Source organism: Gracilinanus agilis, chromosome 4 (genome assembly GCF_016433145.1).
Source record: "Gracilinanus agilis isolate LMUSP501 chromosome 4, AgileGrace, whole genome shotgun sequence".
NCBI lineage: Eukaryota > Metazoa > Chordata > Mammalia > Didelphimorphia > Didelphidae > Gracilinanus > Gracilinanus agilis.
In genome coordinates, this window is record NC_058133.1 from 440,665,526 (window position 1) to 440,691,497 (window position 25,972).

General features: G+C 34.2%; 1 protein-coding gene across 10 annotated transcripts in view; it reads left to right on the forward strand.

Moving 5' to 3' along the window:
* Window positions 1-25,972, forward strand: part of ABCD3 (ATP binding cassette subfamily D member 3) — a 135,125-nt gene that overhangs the window by 102,026 nt on the left and 7,127 nt on the right. For 8 of the 10 annotated variants that reach the window (XM_044672058.1, XM_044672053.1, XM_044672054.1 and 5 more), the window contains 13 exons: window positions 1,196-1,338; window positions 2,836-2,905; window positions 6,815-6,884; window positions 6,985-7,082; window positions 7,167-7,258; window positions 9,499-9,590; window positions 9,673-9,745; window positions 9,881-9,944; window positions 11,707-11,784; window positions 11,877-11,942; window positions 12,057-12,146; window positions 12,678-12,797; window positions 18,235-18,339. In XM_044672058.1, coding sequence (XP_044527993.1) covers window positions 1,196-1,338; window positions 2,836-2,905; window positions 6,815-6,884; window positions 6,985-7,082; window positions 7,167-7,258; window positions 9,499-9,590; window positions 9,673-9,745; window positions 9,881-9,944; window positions 11,707-11,784; window positions 11,877-11,942; window positions 12,057-12,146; window positions 12,678-12,797; window positions 18,235-18,339 — 1,161 coding nt within the window. The remainder of the gene's footprint in view (window positions 1-1,195; window positions 1,339-2,835; window positions 2,906-6,814; window positions 6,885-6,984; window positions 7,083-7,166; window positions 7,259-9,498; window positions 9,591-9,672; window positions 9,746-9,880; window positions 9,945-11,706; window positions 11,785-11,876; window positions 11,943-12,056; window positions 12,147-12,677; window positions 12,798-18,234; window positions 18,340-25,972) is intronic. The other 2 variants (XM_044672052.1, XM_044672057.1) reach the window with 2 other exon arrangements.

A 25,972-nucleotide genomic window follows, 5' to 3' on the forward strand; every position in this document is an offset into this window, starting at 1 on the left:
TTTTGGGGTAATCCTGTAGCTATGAGAATTTCAAGTGCTGGATTCTTAATGTTATATGTTGAATCTTTCCAAATGGTTTTCAGAGTTTTTCAGAATGTTAAAAACATTTGACCTGTCCTTTACCAGGAGGACAGCTTACGTTTTACATCCTGGCCTCATTGTTCTTTGTACTATTTAATAGAATGAAGTTTTAATCACTGAAAAATTCAACATTAAAGTTTAGCTTTAATTAGCTCTTTATGTATTGACATTGGGTCAAAAGAAAACAATAAACTAATAGATTCCATACAATTTTATTGGTTTGTTTGCTTGTTATCCACGGAAATACTAAGGATGAAGTTTTTAATCCCATTTAGACTTTACTTTTTGTTTCTAACTCCTTGCTTTCCCTGGAGAACATATTTAATTACTTTCTCTTTGGCATAAGAACTGTTAGTAGCTATTAAAATTTTTTTATTAATTAAAAAAAATTTTATATTACATTTCCCACTTACCTCTCTTAGAGAACTGTTCCTTATAATAAAAAAATTTAAAAAAGAAAAAAAATCCAATATTTTGAAAAAAACCTAAAGTTATATGTATATGTAATGTAGTCTTCCACATTTCTGATCAGGTCTCATTGTACAAAGAAGTGAGGAGAGATACCTTCTTTGGGATCATTGTTTATTTTAATTTCAGTTTTCTGTTTTGATTAGTTTGTTGTTACTTTTTCATTTACATTGTTGCAGCCATATTATGCTGTTTTTCTGGTTGTGTTTATTTCATTTTGCTTCTATTCCATGTCTTTCCCTATTCTCCATTTTCCTTCTGCTTGTTGTTTCTTGCAGTAGAGTAACATTGCCTTTATTCAGGTAGCATGATTTGTTTAGCTATTCCCCAGTCAATTGTCATCTTAGAAATTGTGCATATGTAGAAACTATTTTTGTGTGCATTTATATGATTTTTAAGGTGAAAATATGAATTTGAAAAATACTTTTTTGTATATAGATTAAGTATTTAGCTTTCAGCATTAATATGAATAACTCAAGATTTCAGTTTTCAACAAAATTAACCATTATTGTTTTATTCTTAATATCTAATCACAATAATTTATTTAGTTATCATTGGTAGTAACTTCAGATTTGTGCAGTAATTTTCTTCTAATGAAAATAACGTGATTTATTTTGGTGCTTATATTTTCCCCTGAAAATTACAGGGGCCAGCTAGTATGATGGCCTATTTGGTTGTCTCAGGATTTTTCCTGACCCGCCTCAGGAGACCCATTGGCAAGATGACAATGACTGAACAGAAATATGAAGGAGAATACAGATATGTCAATTCTCGGCTCATCACAAACAGGTAAATACAATTTGGCTAAAGATATGATATAAATACATTTTTACAAAAGTAGTTAAGAAAAAAAGTCCAAGACTAAAAATGATGGATAAACTATGTATTAAAAATAGAAAAAAATCTGGCCTCATACACTTCCTGCCTGTGTGACTTTGGACAAATCACTTAAGTCCAATTGCCTTGCCCTTACTGTTTTCTTTTCTGACTTGGAACTGATTGATACTTAGTATTGATTCTAAGATAGAAGGTAAGGGTTTAAAAAAGAATGGGAAAATAATTGTTAGCCTATTGAGATTTTAGTGAACTTTCCAGGTTTTCTAGTACTTTTTAATTTGAGGTGTTCCTGATAGCAACTTCCTTAGCTTAAATAATAAAAGCTGTTTTTCATTTCTTAAATAATATCAAATTAACATGCATATACTTATAATATGCCAGGAACTGTGCTAAATACTGAGTATATAAATATAACAGTTCTAGCTCTCAATGCATAAAAAGAACTGAGAAGGGTCTGGGAAGGAGAAGTTCCCAGGCAGGGGGTAAACATTTATTTAAAAAGACTTTTTTTCATAAAAAGGTTGAGTCAGGAGATGTTTTGCAAAATTATTGGTTCTAAGTATGCCAGCATTTTGTCTCATTTTGAGGAGCAAATACTTTTGGTTTAGGGAATAAGTATCATATAAACGTGTTTCTTTATCTAGGGTTGGAGATGCATTGGAGGCATAGGTTGCCTTGCACACCAGGGGAAATAGAAAGAAGATAGACATACTTTTAAAAATTAGGCTTTTGTTCTGGGACGGACAAAACTAATTTTAATTGGAGAAGGCTATGTTTGTAGCTTTTTTTTTTTTAACACAATGTGATTAAAATTTGTGGGAAATACTTTTCTTAACATTATTTCAAATGGCATATTGATTGAATATCCAAATAAATTCAGAAACTATGGACATTTATCTTGGAAATTTAATCCAATGTCTAAGTTGTACAATTTCCCAATTTTAATTAGACTTTGGTAAAAATTTACTGTTGCTATTTGAATCTCTTCTTGAAAGAAAAAATGTTGGTTTAGTAATTTAAAATGTTATTAATATCCCTGATTTAATAAAAGGGGCAAAAACAGATTGAAGCACTTTTAATGATTATTTTATCTGGGACTATTTTGAAATTTTTGAAAAATCAGGCCTGCCACAATAACATGAAATTTGCTTACATAAACCAGGAATTAAGACCCTTACTATTATTTTAGACAAATTGTCGGGGGGGGGGGGGCTTGGTTAAATAGTTATATAGGGGCCTATAGTTATATAGAAATGTATTATTTTTGTTAATAGATAAGAGTTCAGTCATTTTTCACAAAAGCCAATATCAAATTAAACTGTCATTGGAATGATAGTTATTTACTGTATAAACTCTCTTTAGGTATAGGAGATATATTTAAATTCACTCATACTGTGGTATTTCTTGGATTGAAAATATATATTAATGCTCTATTTTTTTCTTTAATAGTGAAGAAATTGCCTTTTACAATGGGAATAAAAAAGAAAAGCAAACAATTCATTCAGTCTTCCGTAAGCTGGTAAGGGGGAAAAAACTGATTTATTTATTTATTTTGAATTTAGAATATTTTTCCATGGCTACATGATTCTCCTTCCCCCTCCAGAAGCTGACAGGCAGTTCCACCGGGTTATACGTGTATCATTGTTCAAAACCCATTTCTGTGTTATTCATATTTGCAGTGGAGTGATTCTTTAACATCAGAACCCTAATCACATTCCTATTGTACTACGTGATTGATCAGATATTTTTCTAATGCATTTCTGGTTCCAGTTCTTTCTCTGGATGTGAATAGCGTTCTTTCTCATAAGGTCCTTGGGATTGTTCTGGATCATTGCATTGCTGCTAGTAGAGAAATCCATTATGTTCAATTGTGCCCCAGCGTATCCGTCTCTGTGTATAATGTTCTTCTGGTTCTGCTCCTTTCACTCTGCATCAATTCCTAGAGGTCATTTCAATTCCCATGGAATTCCTCCAGTTCATTATTCCTTTCAGCAGAATAATATTCTATGTGATGGATTTATTAAAAGAAAAATTTTATTACTTTGGAATTAATATATTTTATGACATAGATGAATAATTCAATAGATCTGCAGTCATCAGGATTTTTGTGACTAGTCCTTTTAGTAGTGCAGATTACGATCCATCCATAATCACATCTTTAAAGCTCTTGTCCATTTGCTCCCATATATTATCCAGTTGTTTGGAAATGGAGATTCATCCATAGTGTTGGGATCTTCCTCTAGGTATCTCTTGACATTGTGTGAATACAAGTGGAATAGAGAGCTTACCTAGTAATTATTCCTTATTATCTACAAATGGCTGGTATTCCTTTTGCAGGAATACATTTTTAGGATGAGATATTTTATGCCATATTTCTTTTTTTTTCCCTTTTAATTTCTTTTTTTAAATTTTTTTATTAGACATTTATTAATATTCGTTTTTAACCTGTTTACATACTTTATGCCCCTACTTTCCCCTTCACCCCCTCCCCCCCTTTATCCCCCCCCCATGGCCAACGCACGTTTCTGCTGGTTGTAACATGTGTCCTTGTTCAGGGTCTATTTCCCATTCATGTCCGCCTCAGCCCATGCATTCAAGCAATTGTTTATCTTATATGTTTCCTCTCCTGCAGTCCTTCCTCTGAATGTGGGCAGCATCTTTACCATAAATCCCTCAGAATTGTCCTGTATCATTGCAGTACTGCTGGTACAGGAGCCCATTACATTTGATTTTACCATAGTATATCAGTCTCTGTGTACAATGTTCTTCTGGCTCTGCTCCTTTCGCTCTGCATCACTTCCTGGAGGTCTCTCCAATTTGCATGGTATTCTTCCAGTTTATTATTCCTTTTAGCACAATAGTATTCCATCACCCGCATATACCACAATTTGTTCAGCCATTCCCCAATTGAAGGACATCCCCTCATTTTCCAGTTTTTTGCCACTACAAAAAGTGCAGCTATAAATATTTTATGCCATATTTCTTACAGAGTCCTTTATTAGTAATTTTTTACAACCTAATCTTCCCCATCTTGTACCTCTCCTTTTCTCTTTTGTTGACCTTTAGCTTTAGTACTTCAGAGGTTATGGTAGTTCTTGATTCAAAATCACACAGCATCTTAAAAGAATATTGTTAAAACTTTGAGCCATTGTTTCAGGGAGGTTATTTGGAATAATTAAAGCACTTATGCAGTATCCCCAGGACATTCTTTCTCACTCTCTGTTTCAGAACTTGGCCTAGCTCATTGTTAGATCACTGTATCTGGCCAAAATATAAATAGTCACATAGACACAAAGACACACACATATAAACACATGTGTATAGTAATGAATAACTTCAGGCATTAAATTGGTGAATACCAGATAATATTGATTATTTTCAATAGAGAAGAAAAATAGATCACAGATTGAAATAATTTTTTAATCAACAATCTGTGTTTGGTCAGAACATCAGTGTCATAGAATCACATGCACATAGAATTTCAGAAATGGAAGGAATCTCAGAGACCCATCTTGTTCAATGCTAAAACAGTCTTGCTCAAATTAGATTCAACAAGTAGTAATTCTGTTTTTGACCATGAGTGCTCCTTGGATCATGGATTTAAAGCTAGAAAGGACCTTAAATGTCATCTGATCTAACAGTGCCTCCCAACCCCCTTATCAATGATCAATTAGTACCCAAGGAAGTTAAATAAATTGCCAAAGGTCACACAGTAAGTGGCAAAGCCAGGAATCGAATATGGGTCCTCACTACAAACTGAATACACTTTCTCACTCAACCATACTCCCAGAGAATCTCTGTGACTCTTCGTGCAGAAAGAGACCAGAGTTTGGAGGGGATACTTATTGGGAAGGTTGATGGTGATGGCTGGTGGAGCCACCTTCCTGAGTTCCCCCAATTGAGGATGAGGCCAGGTGCCAGCATCAGCTTTTTTGGAGGATCTTGTCAATGATTCTGTTGCAATTTTTTTGGGTGATTGTGAATTAGGACCAGTTGTAACTGCTGATTTTTAATATCTCGGAGGCCATAGTTTTGAGAGTGCCTCAGGATAATTGGGTGACTGAGCTCTATCAGCTTGATATACAAGGTGTCCCAAAAGTCTTACTTAGTACCCTAAAAATGTGCCATTCAGCGTGATTTTCTCAGTCTTAGAAGTTAAGGTGATCCAAGGTTGCTATGATTTCTCCAAAGTTTTTTATTGCTATCTTTTGTATTTACTTCATCTTCATTTCCAAATATGTCACCATATTCTCCCTACCTACAGAGGCATCCCTTTGTTACAAAGGAAAAAATAGTCACTCAAGCAAAATAAACCAGCACATGGCTAAGTCTGGCAATGCAGTATGCCCTACATAGTCCTCCCAGCTCCATAAAAAGAACAAGAAGATGCAGTTTTGCATATCTCTTTTGGGACCAACTTTGTTCTTATAATTTCACATCATTGAGAGGCGATTTTTGTTATTCTTTCTGTTTACAATGTTGTAGCTACCCATACTACTTTCGTTTTATTTTGCATCACTTTATGTCTTCTCATGTTTCTCTGCTTGCTCTTCATATTCATAGTCATCATTTCTTATTTCTTATGTCACAGTTTGTTCATTTATTTCCCCAACTGACCAGCATCTACTTAGTTTCCAAGTGTTTTACTACTGTAAAGAGCACTGTCATAAGTATTTTGGTGTATGTGAGAACCTCCTTTTTATTACCTCCTTGGAGTATCTGCCTTACAATGGTATCTTGGAGTCAGTGGGCCCAGTACTGAATAGAGACCACTAGATTTGGAATTAGGACTTGGACTCAGATTCCATCCTTATCTCTACTTGTGTAACCTTGGGCAAGTCTTTACTCTCTCTGGGCATGGGTGGCCCTATAGGATCTTTCTAGTCTAAATTTATGATTCTCAATCCTATAATATCGGCATTTTAGCGATATTTTTAGCACAATTCCAAATTGCTCTCCAGAACAGGTAAACCAATTCCTAGCTCCACAGTAGGATATGAGTTTATTTGTTTTCCTGCAGCCTGAACAATATTGATTAATTTCATCTTTGTCACCTTTACCATTTTACTGAGTATGAAGTGGAGATTATAGTTGTTTTGACTTGCACTTCTTATTATTAGCAATTTGAAATAATCTTTCATTTTGTAATGATTCATATCATTAATAGCTTGTAATTTGTCTTTTGAGAACTGTTTGATCATCTTTTGTTACTCCATTGGAGAATGTTTTTTGATAGTAAGTATTTGTTCTTTATATACATTGGATTTCAGACTCTTGTCAGAGATATTTGATGCAAGTTTTTTCTCCCTAATTTTCAGTTTCCTATCTTATACTTGAATTGATTTCATTCATAGCTTTTCAATCTTACATCATTTATCAAAACTTGAGAAATATTAATTTTTTATGTTTTACTTTTATATTTGGCTAGGTGGAACACTTACATAATTTCATCTTATTTCGATTTTCCATGGGATTCATTGATAGCATTATTGCCAAATGTAAGTATTTGTAAGTAATTTTTCTAATAGGATGAGATTTATAAAAGAAGACATCAAGTATTTATTTTTGAACATTTTAAGTATAAATATTATGTTACAGATCTTGCCACCGTGGTTGGTTACTTGGTTGTTAGTCGTCCTTTCCTGGATTTATCACATCCTCGACATCTTAAGAGTAATCATTCAGAACTTTTGGAGGTAAACAATTTGTGAAATAAGCCAATCTAATATCCATTTTAATTAGACAACAAAGGTGAAAATAAACTTTTGTTTCTGCTTAAGGATTACTACCAAAGTGGAAGAATGCTTCTGAGAATGTCTCAAGCTCTGGGCAGAATAGTCTTGGCAGGTCGTGAAATGACCAGATTGGCTGGGTAAGGACTTGCTAATGGACAGTACTGAAAGTCTTTTTACCTGTGTTGTTATCAGTGAAATCTGGTCAATTTATTTGTCAGACATTTGTTGATTGCTGGCATAGTGGGGAATATAAAAGTGTATAAGACATGGTGTGTCTCTTTTAGGAACTTAATCAAATGGAGTGCATAACACATTTATAGAGATAACTAGCTAAGAGAAATCATGATAAATGCTGTAAAAATTATTAAATTGGTATAAAAATTAAAAGGGAGAAGAGATGACTTCCAGCTCAGAGGAACTGGGGAAAACTGCAAGATGGAAATGAGATTTGGACTTTGAGGATGCTTGGGATCTCTGTAGATGAAGATGGGAGGGTTGGTCACTGCATACAAAAGCAGCAACTTCACGATTGCCCCAGAACCATCACTGCTCATAAGTAAAATGCAAATGATAATTCCTGTCCTACCAACCTTGGAAGATTGTTGTAGCAAATGTGGTAACAAATGAAAGAACTTTAAAAAGGAGAAAGTCTAAATTATGCTAATATTTAAACTCACGAGAGAAGGATCTGTTCATTACCACAACTTCCTCTCATAGCTCTTATTTCTCAATCTCTTGTATTCTGGTAAATATGCAGACATAGCAGGCGCCAGTGTCCTAATGACCAATTTTGATGATATTCTACTAGGTTCTATTTAACCAACTAGATTAACTGTGGACTTTAGTTTGAAACGAGGTAATATTTGTAAAGCACCTAGCATGACTATTAATAAATGCTTGTTCTCCATCAGCCCTTCCCACTCCTTTCACTCCCTCCCCTTTCTCTCTAAACTTTAGATTTTTAGCAAGACCTTATTCAGTAGCCAGCCAACAAACATTAATTGAGCATTTATGTTGTACCAGGCACTGCTAAGTAATGAGAATAGAAGTACAAGCAAAAAGAAAGACAGTCCTTGCTCTCAGGAGGAGAAAGCACATCAAATGAAGCTAAAGGGGGTAGAGAGGAAGGTCCCTGGCAGGTTGGAGAAGTCCAGAGGAGTGTAGCCCGGTGGGTAATGAAGAGATGCCTGACCTAAGCACCCCCCTGGGAGGAGTCAGAGGGAGGGGAGGGCCCCAGGCTCTGAGGGTATTGGGGCCTCCTGGAGGAGTCCAGAGAAAGGCAATTGGATGAGAAATGAAGAGATACTACTCTGTTATGTATTTGATTAGACTCTTGTTATAACTATCTTAATAGTTATATCTCAAAATTTTATCTTTGTAATATTTCATTTTGTTAACCACAATCAGGCTGTAATTCAATGGAAAGAGACTAGCATTGAGAATGAGGGTATCTGTGATTGATTCTTGCCTCTATTACCTTCCAAATCTGTATTACATTAGATAATTCACTTCTCTCTGGGCTTCAGTTTTCCTCATATATAAAGCTATGGAGTTGGACTAGATGGTCTCTTAGGGCCCTCCAGCTCTAATTTAGGTTCTTTGATAATTTTTCTCTTCTTTGGTACTCTGTATTTTCTACTCTCTTGGCTTCCATGACAGCTGTATTGCCTGATTTTCCTCCTCCCTCAGGAATTAATCTATTATTATATGCTGCCTCCAAATACAATGCTTTTCTGATAGTTAGCATTTATTAAATGCTTATTATGTGACGGGAACAGTAATAAACCCTGGGAATACAAAGAAAGATTAAAAAAACCCAGTCCCTGCTCTCATGGAACTCACATACTGATGGATGAAAGCAACATGCAAACAATTGTGCACAAACAATATACTAAAGGTAAAATGAGAGTAGTTTCAGAAAGAAGGCACTAAGATTAAGGACTGGGAAAGACTTCTTGCCTTTGATAGTACTTTGACTGGCACTTAGGAAGCCAGTGAATCCAGGAGGCAGAGATGAGGAACACCGTTTAGAATAGTGAGGCCTTAGGCGGTAGTTTTTGGTTTTGGTGACAAGACATGGGGGGAGAAGATGAGAAGAGAGAGCCTAAAGGGATCTCAGAGACCCTTTTAGAAATGAGGAAACTGAGACTCATTTGGTTAAAACCTTTATCACATGCATAGTAAAACTCAGGTACTCTTTATCTCTAGAATCATAGCTTTTTCAAATAAGCATACTGATTTGATGCTTTTAGATTTTATTTTTTTTCTTTTGCTCCAGTTCATAAACTTAAATTATTTTTAAGAAACTGTATAGAGTTTTATGGAACTGTTTAAATCCAAAAATGTGATATTGTTTCTTTCTTTTTTTTTTTTAAAGCTTCACAGCTCGGATTACAGAATTAATGCAAGTGCTAAAGGACTTGAATAATGGCAAATATGAGCGCACAATGGTGTCACAACAAGAGAAGGGTAATTAAAAATTAATTCATTTATACAATTTCATGTTCTTAAAGACCCATCATTAATCTTTAATGCTTATTTGCCATTTAAGGTGCTGAAGGAGCTCAAGTTATTCCTTTGATCCCTGGTGGAGGAGAAATCATCAATTTAGATAATGTTATTAAGTATGTACAAAAAGCTAAACATTTGTAGAGCTTTAATTGGAACTTTTACATCATTAACTTTATAAGTTCTCCTTGCTTGCATACCTTATTATGTTCAATATAAAATTTTCCTTTGTATGTGAATTTTCTTTGTAGGTTTGATCATGTTCCTTTAGCAACACCAAATGGAGATATCTTGATTCGGGATCTTAACTTTGAAGTAAGTTTTTATACTATTGTATATGAAACAAAACCATAAGAACTAGAAGATAAATAGGAAATTTTGTTGTATTATTCTTTCTCTGACACATAATGAGATCTTGGTCAAGTTTTTTAGTTTATTGAAGTATCATAATTTTAAAATATTGTTTTATTAAAACTCCATCAGGCAGCTAGTTCTAATTTTAAAAAAATATCATTTGTTTTGACTCAAGACTGGAATGTTGGCAAAGCTGCATTTAAATTCATCACAAAAGTCTTATAATATCCCATGATGAGTGTGCTTTAATAGTGAATTTTGTTTTCTGTCAATCAGCTGAATGAGAAAAGGACAAATTCTTTGTTGTTTTGTTTCCAAATTTTATTGCATTTATTTGCAAGACTATAGTAGGCTAGTAGGACAGGCTATTTTAAAGATTACTTCTATGAGCAATTTTATGTCTAATGATACAGAAAATCAGTATCATCATTAAATAGATCTTGAAGAAACATATAGTTTGGAATCTTGTTCCAAAGGTATAAGTGGTATAGGCAAAAGAACATTTTATTTGGCATCAGAGAATGTGGGTTCAAATTCCAATTCTGTTTCCTTACAGAGTTCCTAGATGACTTTAGATAAGCCACTTTCTTTTCCTGAGCTAGTTTTGTCATCTCTAAAATGAGGTAGTTTGTAGCCCCCAGTAGTGAGAATAGGCCCCAATAAAATGAGAGCCATCAGCTAAATAGAGCCAGACATGTAGGTTTTCCCCTTAGCATGAACCCAATCCATTTTCCTCTCCAAGATACCAGATGTCCTGCCAGGAATCACTGGTGAAAGAACTCTATGAGAAACCTAACTAGGTAGTTACACATTGACATATTGATCTATTTCCTATAGAAATTCCTGTTGAGAATCACTGAAGTAGTTCATTTCCATTATCCTTATCTTGTAAATCATTACTTATCATTGTTTCTGTATGAAGCTTACCTAATCCCTCAGCCTACTTCATTTTCCCTATAAATTGTAGACCCTAACCCATTAACCCTCCTGTAAGCCCAGGGCAAATCCCTTGCACCCCAGTTCAAGCAACCTGCGAACAGTTTCCAGAGCCAGCTTCTGACAGTAGTTGGAGAAGATGGGCACAGCTCATGGAAGACTTCCTGAGGATCCATAGCAAGTTAGAGAAGTCTAGAGTACATCTGTTTCTTGAGGACAGAGTCATGGGATTCTAGACCAGGGTCTATCCAAGAATAAAGGGCAAGAACCTGTTATTTAGAATTGGATCTCAGAAAGAGAAGAGAAGCAGTGTAATGAAATCAAATTCCATTAACCTCACAATATGATTTTGAGGAGCAAATGAAAGAAATATATGTAAATTCTTTGTAAACTTTAAAGCCTTTATATGAATGCTAGTTCTTTTCATTAAAGAAATCATTATCATTGAGCCTTCCCCTTACCATCCGTTTCTCTGTAAAGGATAAAAGGAAGTAAAGAAAGGGAAAAATATATGAAAGTAAGGTAGAAGAAAATCTACTATTAGCAATCATAATTGTGAATAAGATAAACTAATCCTCTTCATGAAATTGTTGAATGTCAGAAATGACAGATTGGGATGCCAGAAATGAAGAGTAAAGCAGAGACTTCCATGTACTTAAATTTCTGCCCTACTGAGGAGGAGAAGGCAGAGGAAGAGGAGTTGCTTAAAATTCAACAATAAACATTGTTTTATGATGGTTATATTTTTTGTGACAGTGTATTGATATCTCCCTAATTTATGTTTTAGGTTCGATCTGGGGCAAATGTTTTGATTTGTGGTCCAAATGGATGTGGAAAAAGTTCACTTTTTCGTGTTCTTGGTGAAGTAAGTTCAAGTTAGGTTCAAAAACTACAGTTTTACCTTGCAAAACCAAATTATCAAAAAAGTTTGATTTTTTTTTCTCTTTCCTTTTTCAGCTGTGGCCTCTCTTTGGGGGGCGTCTAACTAAACCCGAAAGAGGAAAATTGTTTTATGTTCCCCAGGTAAGACCCTGTTAAACTTATTTCATAATCTTTTGTTCATATATTCATATATATATATATGCATATATATATATATTAATTGTCTCATTTCTGTTGATATTTGTCAAAAATCAGAGACCTTATATGACTCTTGGAACACTTCGAGACCAGGTGATTTATCCAGATGGAAAAGAGGACCAGAAAAGGAAGGGGATATCTGATCAGGTAAGAGTGTGTTTATATCCTAGACCTACCAAAACATTATGTTGTGAATTCTTTGTCTTATTTGGTGATTGTTTCTGTAGCCTTGAGAGCAGAGTACTCATTGCATGAATACTCAGTAGAGCAGAAATTTGAATACATAAAAGTCTGCTTTATTCTTTTCATTTTTTGTATCAAGTAGTTCACCCCAATATGTCATCTCTGTCATTCAACAAACTTCTTACATAGAAAAGTGACCATTTCATACTTCGATATCCCACCCTTAACTCTGAAATTGGTAATCCAGAAATGTTATTGCTGATTGTTTTCTTTTTACCATAACTCCATTTCACTGCTGCACAATAGAGTCATATTCTTCCTTAAGCTGCTTGACATTTTTGATATGATAAACACAGGGTAAATTGAAAATGTTTAAAAAAATCTTGCGAAATGTATTGTGGATATCTTTGGCAACAGAAGTGTTCCTATTCCATTCTCTAAAAGTGCAAAGATCAATTAGATAGCAAATTTAATCTATCATAATTTTGTTAAAAGGTGCTGAAGGAATATTTAGATAATGTCCAGTTGGGTCACATCTTGGAACGTGAAGGAGGCTGGGACAGTGTTCAGGACTGGATGGATGTACTCAGTGGTGGAGAAAAACAAAGAATGGCGGTATGTCTATCTTATAGAAAATATTCAAAGAATTCTTAGCTGTTCACAGAAAATCACTATTTTTATGGACCTAGTATATTTATGATTAAGAATATAAATTTTAATAATTTGGTTGAAATTGTTTTTTATATTAATATACTAAGGATTGTGGCTGGTACCTATCAATAAATAGTGTACATTTAATATATTTGAAATTAGAATTGCAAAATGCAATCAGACAAAAAAGAGAAACAGTAGCCTTTAAGGTGGGTGCCTTGTGACATCACTTTCTGATATGGTTACCAGTGAAGTTTGAGGGTGAGCTAGGTATAATCAATAATGGTGAAATAAAATCCAGGATGAAAATTAATCATATTCTTTTTTAGATCTCTATTTTCCTTGGATTTGATTATTGTTTTCTGACCCCTTTCCTAATCTTTCTAATCGTATTTTTTTCTCCTGAATCTTAATGTTATGGATTTAGCATAATACTCTATAGTGTCTTAAAATTTTTTTAAGCATATCCTAAATAGAGATGGTATGACTTAGAGGACAAAGGACTGGCTTCAGAGCAAGGAAAACTTCAGCTCAAATCCTGTCATTGATACAACTAGCCTTATGATCATGGGCAAGTCACTTAGCTTTTCTTTGTCCCAGGGAATTCTCTGATAGAAGATAAAGTTGTAGGTCTTCATAATTAGAAGGAGTTTCCACATACACTGATAAGATCACAGGTCTGGAACCAACCGTAACACCCACTCCCACTCTCCAGCCAAAAGTGTTTGAATTTTTATGGTTCATATAATCAGAACTAAAGAATCTGATACATATAGGAGGATATGGATCCTGCTTACAGAGCTTTACAATGTTGATTGACATCCTTTCTCTCTGTGTAAATCTTCCAAATACTTGGGAGTTTATTAAATCTACAACATAGTTAAACAAATTGATCTAATTAACCCGACTAGACATGATGGATTAAAGACATTTAAGGCCAACTATACCTTACAATCCATCATTAGCTTCATTTTGGACAAGTATAACAGGAAAAATGAACTGATTCTGGAGTTGAGAAAGAAAAGGGGATTGGACTAAATTGCATTTGGGGAACTGAGAGTTGCCTTTAATGAACCCAAACTGCTCACTGCTGGGGGTTGGGAGTGGAGAGGAAATAAACTTCTTTAAAAAAAAAAAAAGAAGAAGAATCTCATACAATCTATGCAAAATTTGGTAGATTCTTTTTTTTTTTAAACCCTTACCTTCCATCTTAGAATCAACACTGTGTATTGGTTCCAAGGCAGAAGAGGAGTAAGGTGCAAGGAAATGGGGGTTAAATTACTTGCCCAGGGTCACACAGCTAGAAAGTGTCTGAGGTCATATTTGAACCCAGGACCTCCATCTCTAGTTCTGGTTCTCAATCCACTGAGCCACCCAGCTGCCCCCCCCCCAACCTTTTTTAAAAAGTATATAAAGTACCAGCATAGTGATGGTTGCTCAAATAGGTACATCTTTTACCAAACATGATGCATTATGAATAATGGTATGGAGTGTCTCTCAAGAAACAGACAGATTTCACATCAGTGTTGACCTCCATGTATATACCAGAATTTGAGCAACTTAAAAGCAATTTTTATTAGCATTAACTGAGTTTAAAGTAGTAGCCAGGAGGATATAGGAAGAAAGAGTATATTTTGGTCAGTAAATTACTTAACATGTGTTTCTGAAGCTCCTAGTCTATGCTAAGGATATAAGAGAGCAGAGCAGCCTATGAACATGTACAAGTGAGTTGGGAAGTGCCTCATGAAGGAAGTTCTTAAGAGCCTGCATTGTGTGTGTGAAGAACAGGGCTGCTAGTGGATTGATTATACCAGAAAGAGTAAGGTACAGACAACTTAGGGCTTGAAATGGCAAACAGAAGAAAAAAGAATAAGCATTCATTGTGCTCAGCGCTTTACAGATTTTCTCTTTTGATCCTTACAACAACTCTGAGGTAGGGGGATATTGTTATTCCCCATTTTATAGATGAGGAAATTGTGGCAGAGAGAGGTCAAGTGATTTGCCTATGTTCACATAGTAAGTATCTGAGGGCACATTTGAACTAAGATGTTCCTGACTCCAGTTCCAACTCTCTGTCCTCTCTGCCAAATCCTAGAGGCAGTAGTAAGGTGCTTTTGGAATTTAAGAAGGTGAGTGAAATGGTTAGCTTCTACTTTAGAACTATTACAATTTCAGTTTTCTCTACTATAGATTAGAGAAGATAGAGACTTATGGCAGAGGACCCAATTAGAAAGCTATTCAGTAATAAGCAGGAGTGGATAAGGGCTTGAATTAGAGAAATGGCCATGGGAGCAGAGAGAAGGGAATGGATGAGAGAGATGTCATGGAAGTAAAAGAGTTGGCAAGTGAATGGGTATGTGAAATGAAGGCGAGTGGGGAGTCAAGGGTATCTGAGGTTGTGAAACCTGGATGACTAGAAAGGGATACCACAGGATTTCTATCAGTCATCCATCTGTTTACCATGCCTACCTATAATTCTGCTCTCCTTTTTTTGTATATCCCAATTTCCTGATTGCATATGAGTTCCCTTCCACTTCTACAGTTTGAACTTAGAATGTGATATATGCCAATCTAATAAAACATGAGCAAATTAATTGTTCTCAATTCCTGATTAACAAAATAGATAGATGGGAAGACAGGCAAGTATTAGCAAATAATAAATGGTAACTTACTTGAGGGAAATCTTTGGCATTATTAAGTTTAGCACAAAGCATTCTGAAAACTTATTTTATAGGTTGCTTCATGCACATTAAATCAAAATAAAATTGGCATGAATAATGTTAAAGAAAATGAAATGCAGAAAATCAAGAATCTGAAGGTTGACTTAAACAGAGACCAAGAACTTAACTATTGATGTGGTAACACAGAGTAAACTGAGAATTTATTTTGAGTTTGAGCAGGGATGAGGTGATGTTTTTTTTTCCCCTTTAGAATCTTACTTAGAGTTGAAAGAGGTCAGTTTGATATTAGGGAGTTCCAGGCTTTAAAAAAAAAAAAAAAAGGCTTTGTGACATCTTTTGAAATATCTAAAAGGCAGATATGTCACCTGACCAACAAGCTAGAGAGGTAGATATTTTTTTCCATTACCTCCTAACTCTACCCTCCAGAAGAAGAATTGTGTTTCAGAGTTAGAACAATTATAATTGAATCCATTAAGTCAAGAAATCAAGGTGTCCAATGAGATAACAGCCTAATAGTGGAGATTTCTCATCTCTATCATTCATTCAGTACCATTCTTCCACCTTCTACCACTAGATTCCACTACTTAGAGAACAGAAACCAATTCACACATTTCTGTTTTGGGACCTACTCAGGAATTTCTCTCCTGCAGCAGTATTTGCTGGCACACTACCCACATCATGCCCTGCCCTTACCTCAGCATTGTTTCAACAAGCAGCAGACCTCAACTGTGCCCATACGTGTATGAGGGAGGAGAAGATGCCATGATTTTCTTGGGATGGCACCTAGGCTAGAGAACTCTGTAGTGGCAGAATCATACAGAATACCTGGTTCACCCTTCTTCAAGCCTTAAAAAAAGTGGCAGACACTCAGCTAGAGAACTAAAGAATGGCCTGATGGAAAGGAGACTACCACCCAATTAGAACCAGGCCTTTCCACCCAGAATTTGCATAAAGAAGGAACTAAGGTGAATAGAAAGTGAATTCCTCATGGTAAGAGGAGGCTGAGGCAATTTTAAGGTTCAACACTAGGGATAAATCCATTGTCAGAGTAATGAGTAAAAAAGCAAGCAGAAAGGAAATACAAGGCAAAAAAAAAAAAAATAAAAAAAAATTTTAATCCATTAAAGATCTCAAAAGGAAGAAATACAGAATCCTGTAGATTCCCAAGAGTATAAGAGGCAGCTATATAACCATTCACTAGACACTTTAAGACCTTGAGAGAAACTAAAAAAGAGAATAAATGGTTCACAGTTGAGTCTCTTCAAAGAAGCAAAAGAAAGAACAATAGTTGAAAATACAAATCTAGAAATATATTGTAGTGAAGGAAATTTCCAATGATGAGTGAAAGCTCAACAAAAATAGTCTCAATTATCAAACGTTTATTATGTGCATACTGTATGCTGGACTATGTGTAAAGCTCTTGGGATAGGAAGAAAGCTAGAAAACAGGCCCTGCCCTGAGTTAGAAGACATAGTGTTTTGTGTGAGAAATGCCAAGGAGGACAGTGTCTGCAGAACGATGATAGTAAAATGCTTCGTAAGTTGAAAAGCACTATGAATGTAAGATAATTATGTTTTCTACATATTAAACAAAATATATCTGCCTTGTAACTTCTGCCTGTTATCCCTGGTTCTATACTTTGCAGCAATGGCCATCCCTCTTTTTCATAAGAAACTTTCAATAGAAAGCCAACAGTTATTCTTCCTATTCACCATTTTCAGTGCCCAATCCTTCACAGAATATTATAGTTAAAAGGGAACTTGGAGATCATCTAGTTCAGTACATGATCACATGATCAACAAATAGTCATCAAGCTTTTTAATAAAGATGTCCAGTGAGGGGGAAGCTTCTTTTTTTCAAAGCTACCTGCTCTATTTTTTTGTTAGTTGTATTTTTAAGGAAGTTTTTCTTTATATCAAGGCTAAAAATATTTCTTTGATGACTTCCTTCCACACATTGGAGTAATAGTGTTGATAATTGATATTGTAAAGTTTGCAGAATATTTTACATAAATGATGTGATGTGGGGCAGCTGGGTAGCTCAGTGGAGTGAGAGTCAGGCCTAGAGACAGGAGGTCCTAGGTTCAAACCCAGCCTCAGCCACTTCCCAACTGTGTGACCCTGGGCAAGTCACTTGACCCCCTTTGCCCACCCTTACCAATCTTCCACCTATGAGATAATACACCAAAGTACAAGGGTTAAAAAAAAAAATGATGTGATATATATACTCCAGGCATAATTATTCCTATTTTATAGATGAGAAGACTAAGAATCAATAAAAATTTTAAAACATGTCCAGAACAGTTTAAATATACCCATTGTAATGTTATCATCAAAGTTATTTGTATAGCAGACTACCTTAATGATAAATGCAAAGTTAAAACTTCTACTGGTACCATTATAAATTATTTAAGCCCAAATTGAGATTTTAATAAACTTTTATAGATAAGTACTCTGCATATAAATGTTTGGGAAATGTGTAATTGTCCCTTTGCAAAGGGCTCCACACTTGCTCAGGGTAATAAAATGCTGTTTTTTAAAACATTCATGTTCAATGCCTGGCTTCTGGAAACCACATTTTTTTATTGTTTGTATGATTTATGAATGTGTTACTAGTGTTCTTTTTAAAAAATAATTCTTAGACTAAGTGTACTTTTTACTATTGTGTTTTAGATGACTATTTTGACTTTTTTTCTTATAATATTTTTTTTCATGTTTCAGATGGCAAGATTATTTTACCATAAACCCCAGTTTGCCATTTTAGATGAATGTACTAGTGCTGTTAGTGTTGATGTAGAAGGCTACATTTACAGTCATTGCCGGAAGGTAAGGAAGGGTCAGAGTATTTTTTTCTTAAATAAATTTTACTTTTTTTTTATTTTTAAATTTTGAGTTCTAAATTCTCTTCCTCATAAGTCTTGCCTCTCCTACTCCTTGAGAAGGCAAGTGGTGTATTAATTGTACTTGTGAAGTTATGTAAAACATTTCCATATTAGCCATGTTGTAATTTTTTTAAAAAGCAAGAAACAAAGAAAGTGAAAAAGGTATGCTTTAGTCTGTATTCAGACTTCATTAGTTTTTTCTGGAAGTGGATAGCGTTTTTCGTCAGGGGTCTTTTTGGTATTGTCTTGGTTCATACAGTTGATCATCATTACAATATAGCTATTACTATAAAGACCATTCTCTTGTTTCTGTTCACTTCAGTTTGCATCAATCTTAAGACTTCCCAGATTTTTCTGAAATCATCTTGCTTGTCATTTCTTATAGCACAGTAATATTCCTTCACATTGATATACCATAACTTGTTCAGCCATTTCCCAATTGGTGGGCATCCCTTCAATTTCTAGTTATTTGCCACTTCCAAAAGAGCTACTATAACTATTTTTGTACAAGTGGCTCCTTTTTTTCAAATTTCTTTGGGATACAGACCTAGTACTGGCATTGTTGGACCAAAGGGTATGCACAGTTTTATAGCCTTTTGGGAAAATTTCCAATTTTTTTCCAGAATGGTTGGACTAGTTCATGACTCAATAAACATTAGTGTCCCAATTTTTCTACTTCCTTTCCAACAGTGGTTATTTTCTCTTTCTTTCATTTTCACCGGTCTGATAGATGTAAAGTCATATCTCAGAGTTGCTTTAATTTTTCTAATCAATAGTGATTTGGAACATTTCATGTGATTTCTTCTTCTGAAAACTGACTATTCATATTCTTTGACCTCTCATCTATTGGGGAATGGCTCTTATTTTATATTTTTATAATTTTTAACTCACTTCCTTATATATTTGAAAAATGAGGCTTTATCAGAGAATTTTGATATTAAAATTTCCTCACAGTTTACTCCTTTCTTTCTAATTTTGGCTGCCTTACTTTTGTTTAATACAAATGTTTTAAAATTTCATGTAATCAGAATTATCCATTTTACTTCCCATGATCCTCTCTTATCACCTATTTATTCATAAATCTCTTCCCTTCTGCATAGATCTGATAAGTAAAAGTTTCCATCCTCCCCTAACTTATATTGCCCTTTATATTTAGATCATTTATCCATTTTGACCTTATTTTTAATATGCATTATGTAATGTTGATTTGTATCTAGGTTACTGCTTTACAATTTTCCCATCAGTTTGTCAAATAGTGAGTTCTTGCCCCAAAAGCTTGAATTTATCAAACGTTGGATTAATATGTCATTTTCTACTATGTATTGCATACCTAATCTATTCCACTGATTCTGCACCCTATTTCCTAAACAGTACCAGATTGTTTTCATGATTACCACTTTGTAATAAAGTTTGAAATCTGGTACTGTGAAGCCTCCTTCCTTCATATTGTTTTTCATTGGTTCTCTTAATATTCTTGTCTTTTGTGATTTATGTGGATTGTGTGATTATTATTTGTTATTGTTATCATTTTTCTAGCTTTGTAAACTAATTCTTTGGTTGTTTGGCATGGCACAGAATAAGTAAATTAGCTTAGGTAGAATTGTCATTTTTATTATATTGGTTTGGCTTAACCATGGACAACTAATATTTTCTCCAGTTGTTTAGATCTGTCTGTATTTGCGTGAAGTGTTTCGTAATTGTGTTTTTATAGTCCATGCATTTGCCTTGGTGGCAGCAGGCTCCCAATTATTTGATAATGTCTGCAATTATTTTAAATGGAATTTTTTATCTCCCTCTGCTAGGTTTTGTTGATAACCCATAGAAATGCTAATGATTTGTGTGAGTTTATTTTATATCTAGCAACTTTGCTAAAGTTGTTAATTGTTTCAACTAGGTTTTTAGTTGATTTGCATTAGAGTTCTCTAACTATACTATCCTGCATACCTAGTATAAATTCTTCCTGGTCATGGTATATAATACTTGTGATACAATAATCTCCTTGCTACTATTTTATTTAGAATTTTGCATCATATGCATTAGGGAAATTGGCTTTTCTTTCTTTTTTGCTCTCCATGGTTTAAATATTTGTGTCATAAAAGGAATTTGATAGAACTCCTTCTTTACCTACTTTTTAAGTACTTTAAATAGTACTGGGATTAAGTGTTTGGTAGAATTCACTTGTAAATCCATGTGGCCCTGAGAATTTTTTTTTTAGGAAGCTCATTTATTTAATTTCAACTTACTCAATTTCTTTTTCTAAGATAGGGTTACTTACGTTCTCTATTTTCTTTTCTATTAATCTGGGCAGTTAATATTTTTGTAAATATTCATCTGTTTCACTTAGCGAATTTTACTGGCATATAATTGCACAATATAACTCCTTATAATTGCTTTAATTTCATCTTCATTGGTGATGCATTCACCCTTTGCATTTTTTGATAATGGTGATTTGGTTTTCTCCTTTATTTTAAAAAATCTAATTAACCAATAGTTTCTCTATTTTATTCATTTTTCCCTTCTATAAAACCAGTTCTTTGTTTTATTCATTAATTCAGTTTTTTTAGCTTTCAAATTTATTTATGATTTGATTTTTCATAATTTGCATTTTGGTGTTTAATTGGGAATTTTTAATTAGTTCTTTAAAAAAATTTTTTTGGCTGCACATCTGATTCATTGATCTACTCTTTCTCTGTTTTATTTTATTTCTTAAAATTTTATTTAATTAATTAATTTAGAGTATTTTTCCATGGTTACATGATTCATGTTCTTTCTTTCCCTTCCTCCTATCCCCTCCCATAGCCAATGAGCAATTCGACTGGGTTTTACATGTGTCACTGATCAAGACCTATTTCTATATTTGCATTAGGGTGATCATCCCCAATCATATCCCCATCAACCCATGTGATCAAGCAGTTGTTTTTCTTCTGTGTTTCTGCTCCCACAATTTTTTCTCTGGATGTAGATAGCATTCTTTCTCTTAAGTCCCTCAGAATTGTCCTGGATCATTGCATTGCTGCTAGTAGAGAAGTCTATTATATTCGATTATGCCACAGTGTATCCATCTCTGTGTATAAGATTCTCCTGGTTCTGCTCCTTTCACTCTGCATCAATTCCTGGAGGTCATTCCAGTTCACATGGAATTCCTCCAGTTCATTATTTCTTTTAGCACAATAGTATTCCATCACCAACAGATACCACAATTTGTTCAGCCATTCCCCACAATTAAAGGGCATCCCCTCATTTTCCAATTTTTTGCCACCACAAAGAAAACACTTTCATGTGTTTATTGATAGTTTTGATTTCTTTATCTGAAAATTGCCTATTCATGTCTCTTGCCCATTTATCAATTGAGGAATGGCTTGCTTTTTTGTATAATTGATTTAGCTCCTTATAAATTTGAGTAATTAGACCTTTGTCTGAGGTTTTTGTTATAAAGATATTTTTTGCCAATTTGTTATTTCCCTTCTAATTTTGATTGCATTGGTTTTGTTTTTACAAAACCGTCTTAATTTAATGTAATCAAAATTATTTTATATTTTGTAATATTTTCTAATTCTTGCTTGGTCTTAAAATCTTTCCTTTCCTATAGCCTGACATGTATACTATTCTATGTTCACCTAATTTATAGTTTCCTTCTTTATATTCAAGTCATTCACCCATTCCGAATTTATCTTGGTATAGGGTGTGAGATGTTGATCTAAACCTAATCTCTCCCATACTGTTTTTCAATTTTCCCAGACGTTTTTGTCAAATAGTAGATTTTTGTCCCCAAAACTGGGCTCTTTGGATTTATCATACACTGTCTTGCTGAGGTCACTTACCCCAAGTCTATTCCAGTAATCCTCCCTTCTGTCTCTTAACCAGTACCAAATTGTTTTTATGTCCACTGCTTTATAGTACAGTTTAAGATCTGGTACTGCTACCCTCCACCCCTTCACATTTTTTTTCATTATTTCCCTTAATATTCTTGATCTTTTGTTTTTCCAAATGAACTTTGTTATAGCTTTTTCTACTTCAGTAAAAAGGTTTCTTGGTAGTTTGATAGGCATGGCACTAAAGTAAATAGTTTGGGTAGGATTGTCATTTTTATTATGTTAGCTCATCCTACCTTTGAGCAATTAATGTTTTTCCAATTATTTAGATATAGTTTTAATTGTGTGGAAAGTGTTTTGTAGTGTAACAATTAAAAATAATAGAGACTGAGAGTAAAAGAAGTAATATTTTAATTAGGGCCATCTTGGTAACATAAAGAAATGGCCACAAGCCTGGCTAAGATGTATTTCAAAAACATTGCCATCAGCCATTTACCTTTCGTACCTTCCTTCACCTTTCCTATGTCAACCCAGAGCAAGTCCAGGTAGCAAAAGAGACTGCCTCCAATGACCCCAGGAGTCTTATAACATTCTCTTACATCATCACACTTCCTGTCTGTCTCCATTTTATAAGAGGAATCATGGGAAATGTAGTTTCCAAGACTTTAAGCATCCACAGGAAGTTTGGCATATATCTAAATATTTAAAACTCAAATGAGCCTCAAATACCTCTAAATAGAACCCCCCCAAATTCCAAATAACACAGTAGTTGTGTTCATATAGTTCCTGTGTTTATCTTGGCAGATAGATTCCTAAGTATTTTATATTGTCTAGAGTGATTTTATTTTTTTTCCTTTAATAATTTTTATTTTTTAGAAAAGTTATCATGGTTACATGATTCATGTTCTTACTTTCCCTTTCACCCCCTGACCTCCTCCCTCACACCCCCACACCCACATAGCCAATGTGCATTTCCACTTGTTCTAACATGTGTCATTGATCAAGACCTATTTCCAAATTGTTGATAGTTGCATTGGTGTGGTAGTTTCGAGTCTACATCCCCAATCATGTCTGCCTCAACCCATGTGTTCAAGCAGTTGTTTTTCTTCCGTGTTTCCACTCCTGTAGTTCTTCCTCTGAATGTGGGTAATGCTCTTTTCCATAAATCCCTCAGAATTGTCCTGGGTCATTGCATTGCTGCTAGTACAAAAGTCCATTACATTCGATTTTACCATAGTGAATTGGTCTCTGTGTACAATGTTCTTCTGGCTCTGTGTCTAGAGTGATTTTAAATGGAATTTCTCTTTCTACCTCTTGCTGCCGGGATGTGTTGGAAATATATAGAAATGCTGATGATTTATGTGGATTTATTTTGTATCCTGCAACTTTGCTAAAGTTGTTGATTATTTCTACTAGCTTTTTAGTTGATTCTCTAGGATTCTTTAAGTAGACCATCATATCATCTGCAAAGAGTGATAGTTTGGTCACCTCATTGCCTGTTTTAATACCCTCAATTTCTTTTTCTTCTCTATTTGTTACTACTAGTGTTTCTAGTACAATGTTAAATAATAGAGGTGATAATGGGCATCCTTGTTTCACACCTGATTTTATTGGGAAGTCTTCTAATTTAACTATTGCAGATGATGCTTGCTAATTGTTTTAAATATATACTATTTATTGTTTTTAGGAAAGGTCCTTCTCTTCCTATACTTTCTAGTGTTTTCAATAGGCATGAGTATTGTATTTTGTTAAAGGCTTTTTCTGCATCTATTGAGATAATCATGTGATCTTTGTTGGTTTGCTTGTTCATATGGTCAATTATGTGGATGCTTTTCCTAATATTGAACCATCCTTGCATTCCTGGTATAAATCCCACCTAATCATAGTAAATAAACCTCCTGATCACCTGCCAGAGTCCTTTTGCTAGTATTCTGTTTAAGATTTTTGCATCTATGTTCATTAAGGAGATTGGTCTGTAGTTTACTTTCTCTGTTTTTGATCTGCCTCGCTTTGGAATCAGTACCATCTTTGAATCATAAAAGGAATTTGGTAGAATTCCTTCTTTGCTTATTATGTCAAATAGTTTGCATAGTATTGGAATTAGTTGTTCTTTGAAAGTTTGATAGAATTCACTTGTGAATCCATCTGGCCCTGGAGACTTTTTTCTTAGGAAGTTCTTTGATGGCTTGTTCAATTTCTTTTTTCTGATATGGGATTATTTAAGTATTCTATTTCTTCTTCTGTTAATCTAGGCAATTTATATTTTTGTAAATATTCATCCATACCACTTATTTTGCCAAATTTATTGCCATATAATTGGACAAAATAGTTTTTAATGATTACCTTAATTTCTTCTTCATTAGAGGTGAGGTCTCCCATTTCATCTTTGATGCTCTTAATTTGGTTTTCTTTTCTTTTTTTATTAGATTAACCAATACTTTATTTTATTTGTTTTTTTCAAAGTACCAGCTTCTAGTGTTATTTATTAATTTAATTGTTCTTTTACTTACTTTCAATTTTATTAATTTCTCCTTTAATTTTTAGGATTTCCAATTTAGTTTTTAATCTGAGGTTTTTAAATTTGTTCTCTTTTTAGTATTTTAATTTGCATGCCCAATTCATTGACCTCTGCCCTCCCTAATTTGTCAAGATATGCACTCAGGGATATAAATTTCCCCCTGAGTACAGCTTTGACTGCATCCCATAGATTTTGATGTGATGTCTCCTCATTGTCATTCTCTTCAATGAAGTTATTGTTTCTATGATTTTTTTCTTTAACTGATTTTGAAGAATCATATTATTTAATTTCCAGTTAATTTTTGATTTGCCTCTCCATGTGCCCTTACTAATTATTATTTTTATTGCATTATGATCTGAAAAGGTTGCACATATTATTTCTGCTCTTTTGCACTTGTTTGCTATGTTTTTATGCCCTAGTACATGGTCAATCTTTGTGAATATACCATGTGCTGCTAAAAAGGTTTATTCCTTTTTATCCCTGTTTATTTTTCTCCATATATCTGTTAACTCTAATTTTTCTAAGATTTCATTTGCATCTCTTACCTCTTATTTATTTTTTGGTTTGATTTATCTAGATCTGATAGAGGGATGTTCAGGTTTCCCACTAGTATAGTTTTACTATATATTTCCTCCTCTAGCTCTGCCAGTTTCTCCTTTAGAAATTTGGATGCTATATCATTTGGTGCAAACATGATGAGTACTGATATTTTCTCATTGTCTATATTGCCTTTTATCAGGATGTAATTACCTTCCCTATCTCTTTTAATCAGATCTATTTTTACTTCGACTTTGTCAGATATCATGATTGAGACTCCTTCCTTCTTTTTCTCAATTGATGCCCAATAGATTTTGCTCCAGTCTTTTACCTATACCCTGTGTGTGTCTACCTGTCTCATGTGTGTTGTGTTTCTTGTAGACAATATATGGTAGGATTTTGTTTTCTAATGCACTTTGCTATTTACTTTCGTTATATGGGTGAGTTCATCCCAACATTTTGATTTCTTCTCCTAGTTCTGCGCTTTCTTCTTTCACTGTTTCCTTTTAGACCAGTGGTTTGCTTTTAAGCAATCCCCATAATCCTCACCCTTATTTTACTTCTCTTTCCCTGCCCTCCCTTTTATAACCTCTCTTTATTATTTTTTTAGAGTCTATTAAATTCTCTACCTCCTCTCTTTCCCTCTCTTTTTGTATTCCCTGCCCCATTATCCCCCGCTTTGGTTTTTCCCCTTTCAACTTCCCTGTAGG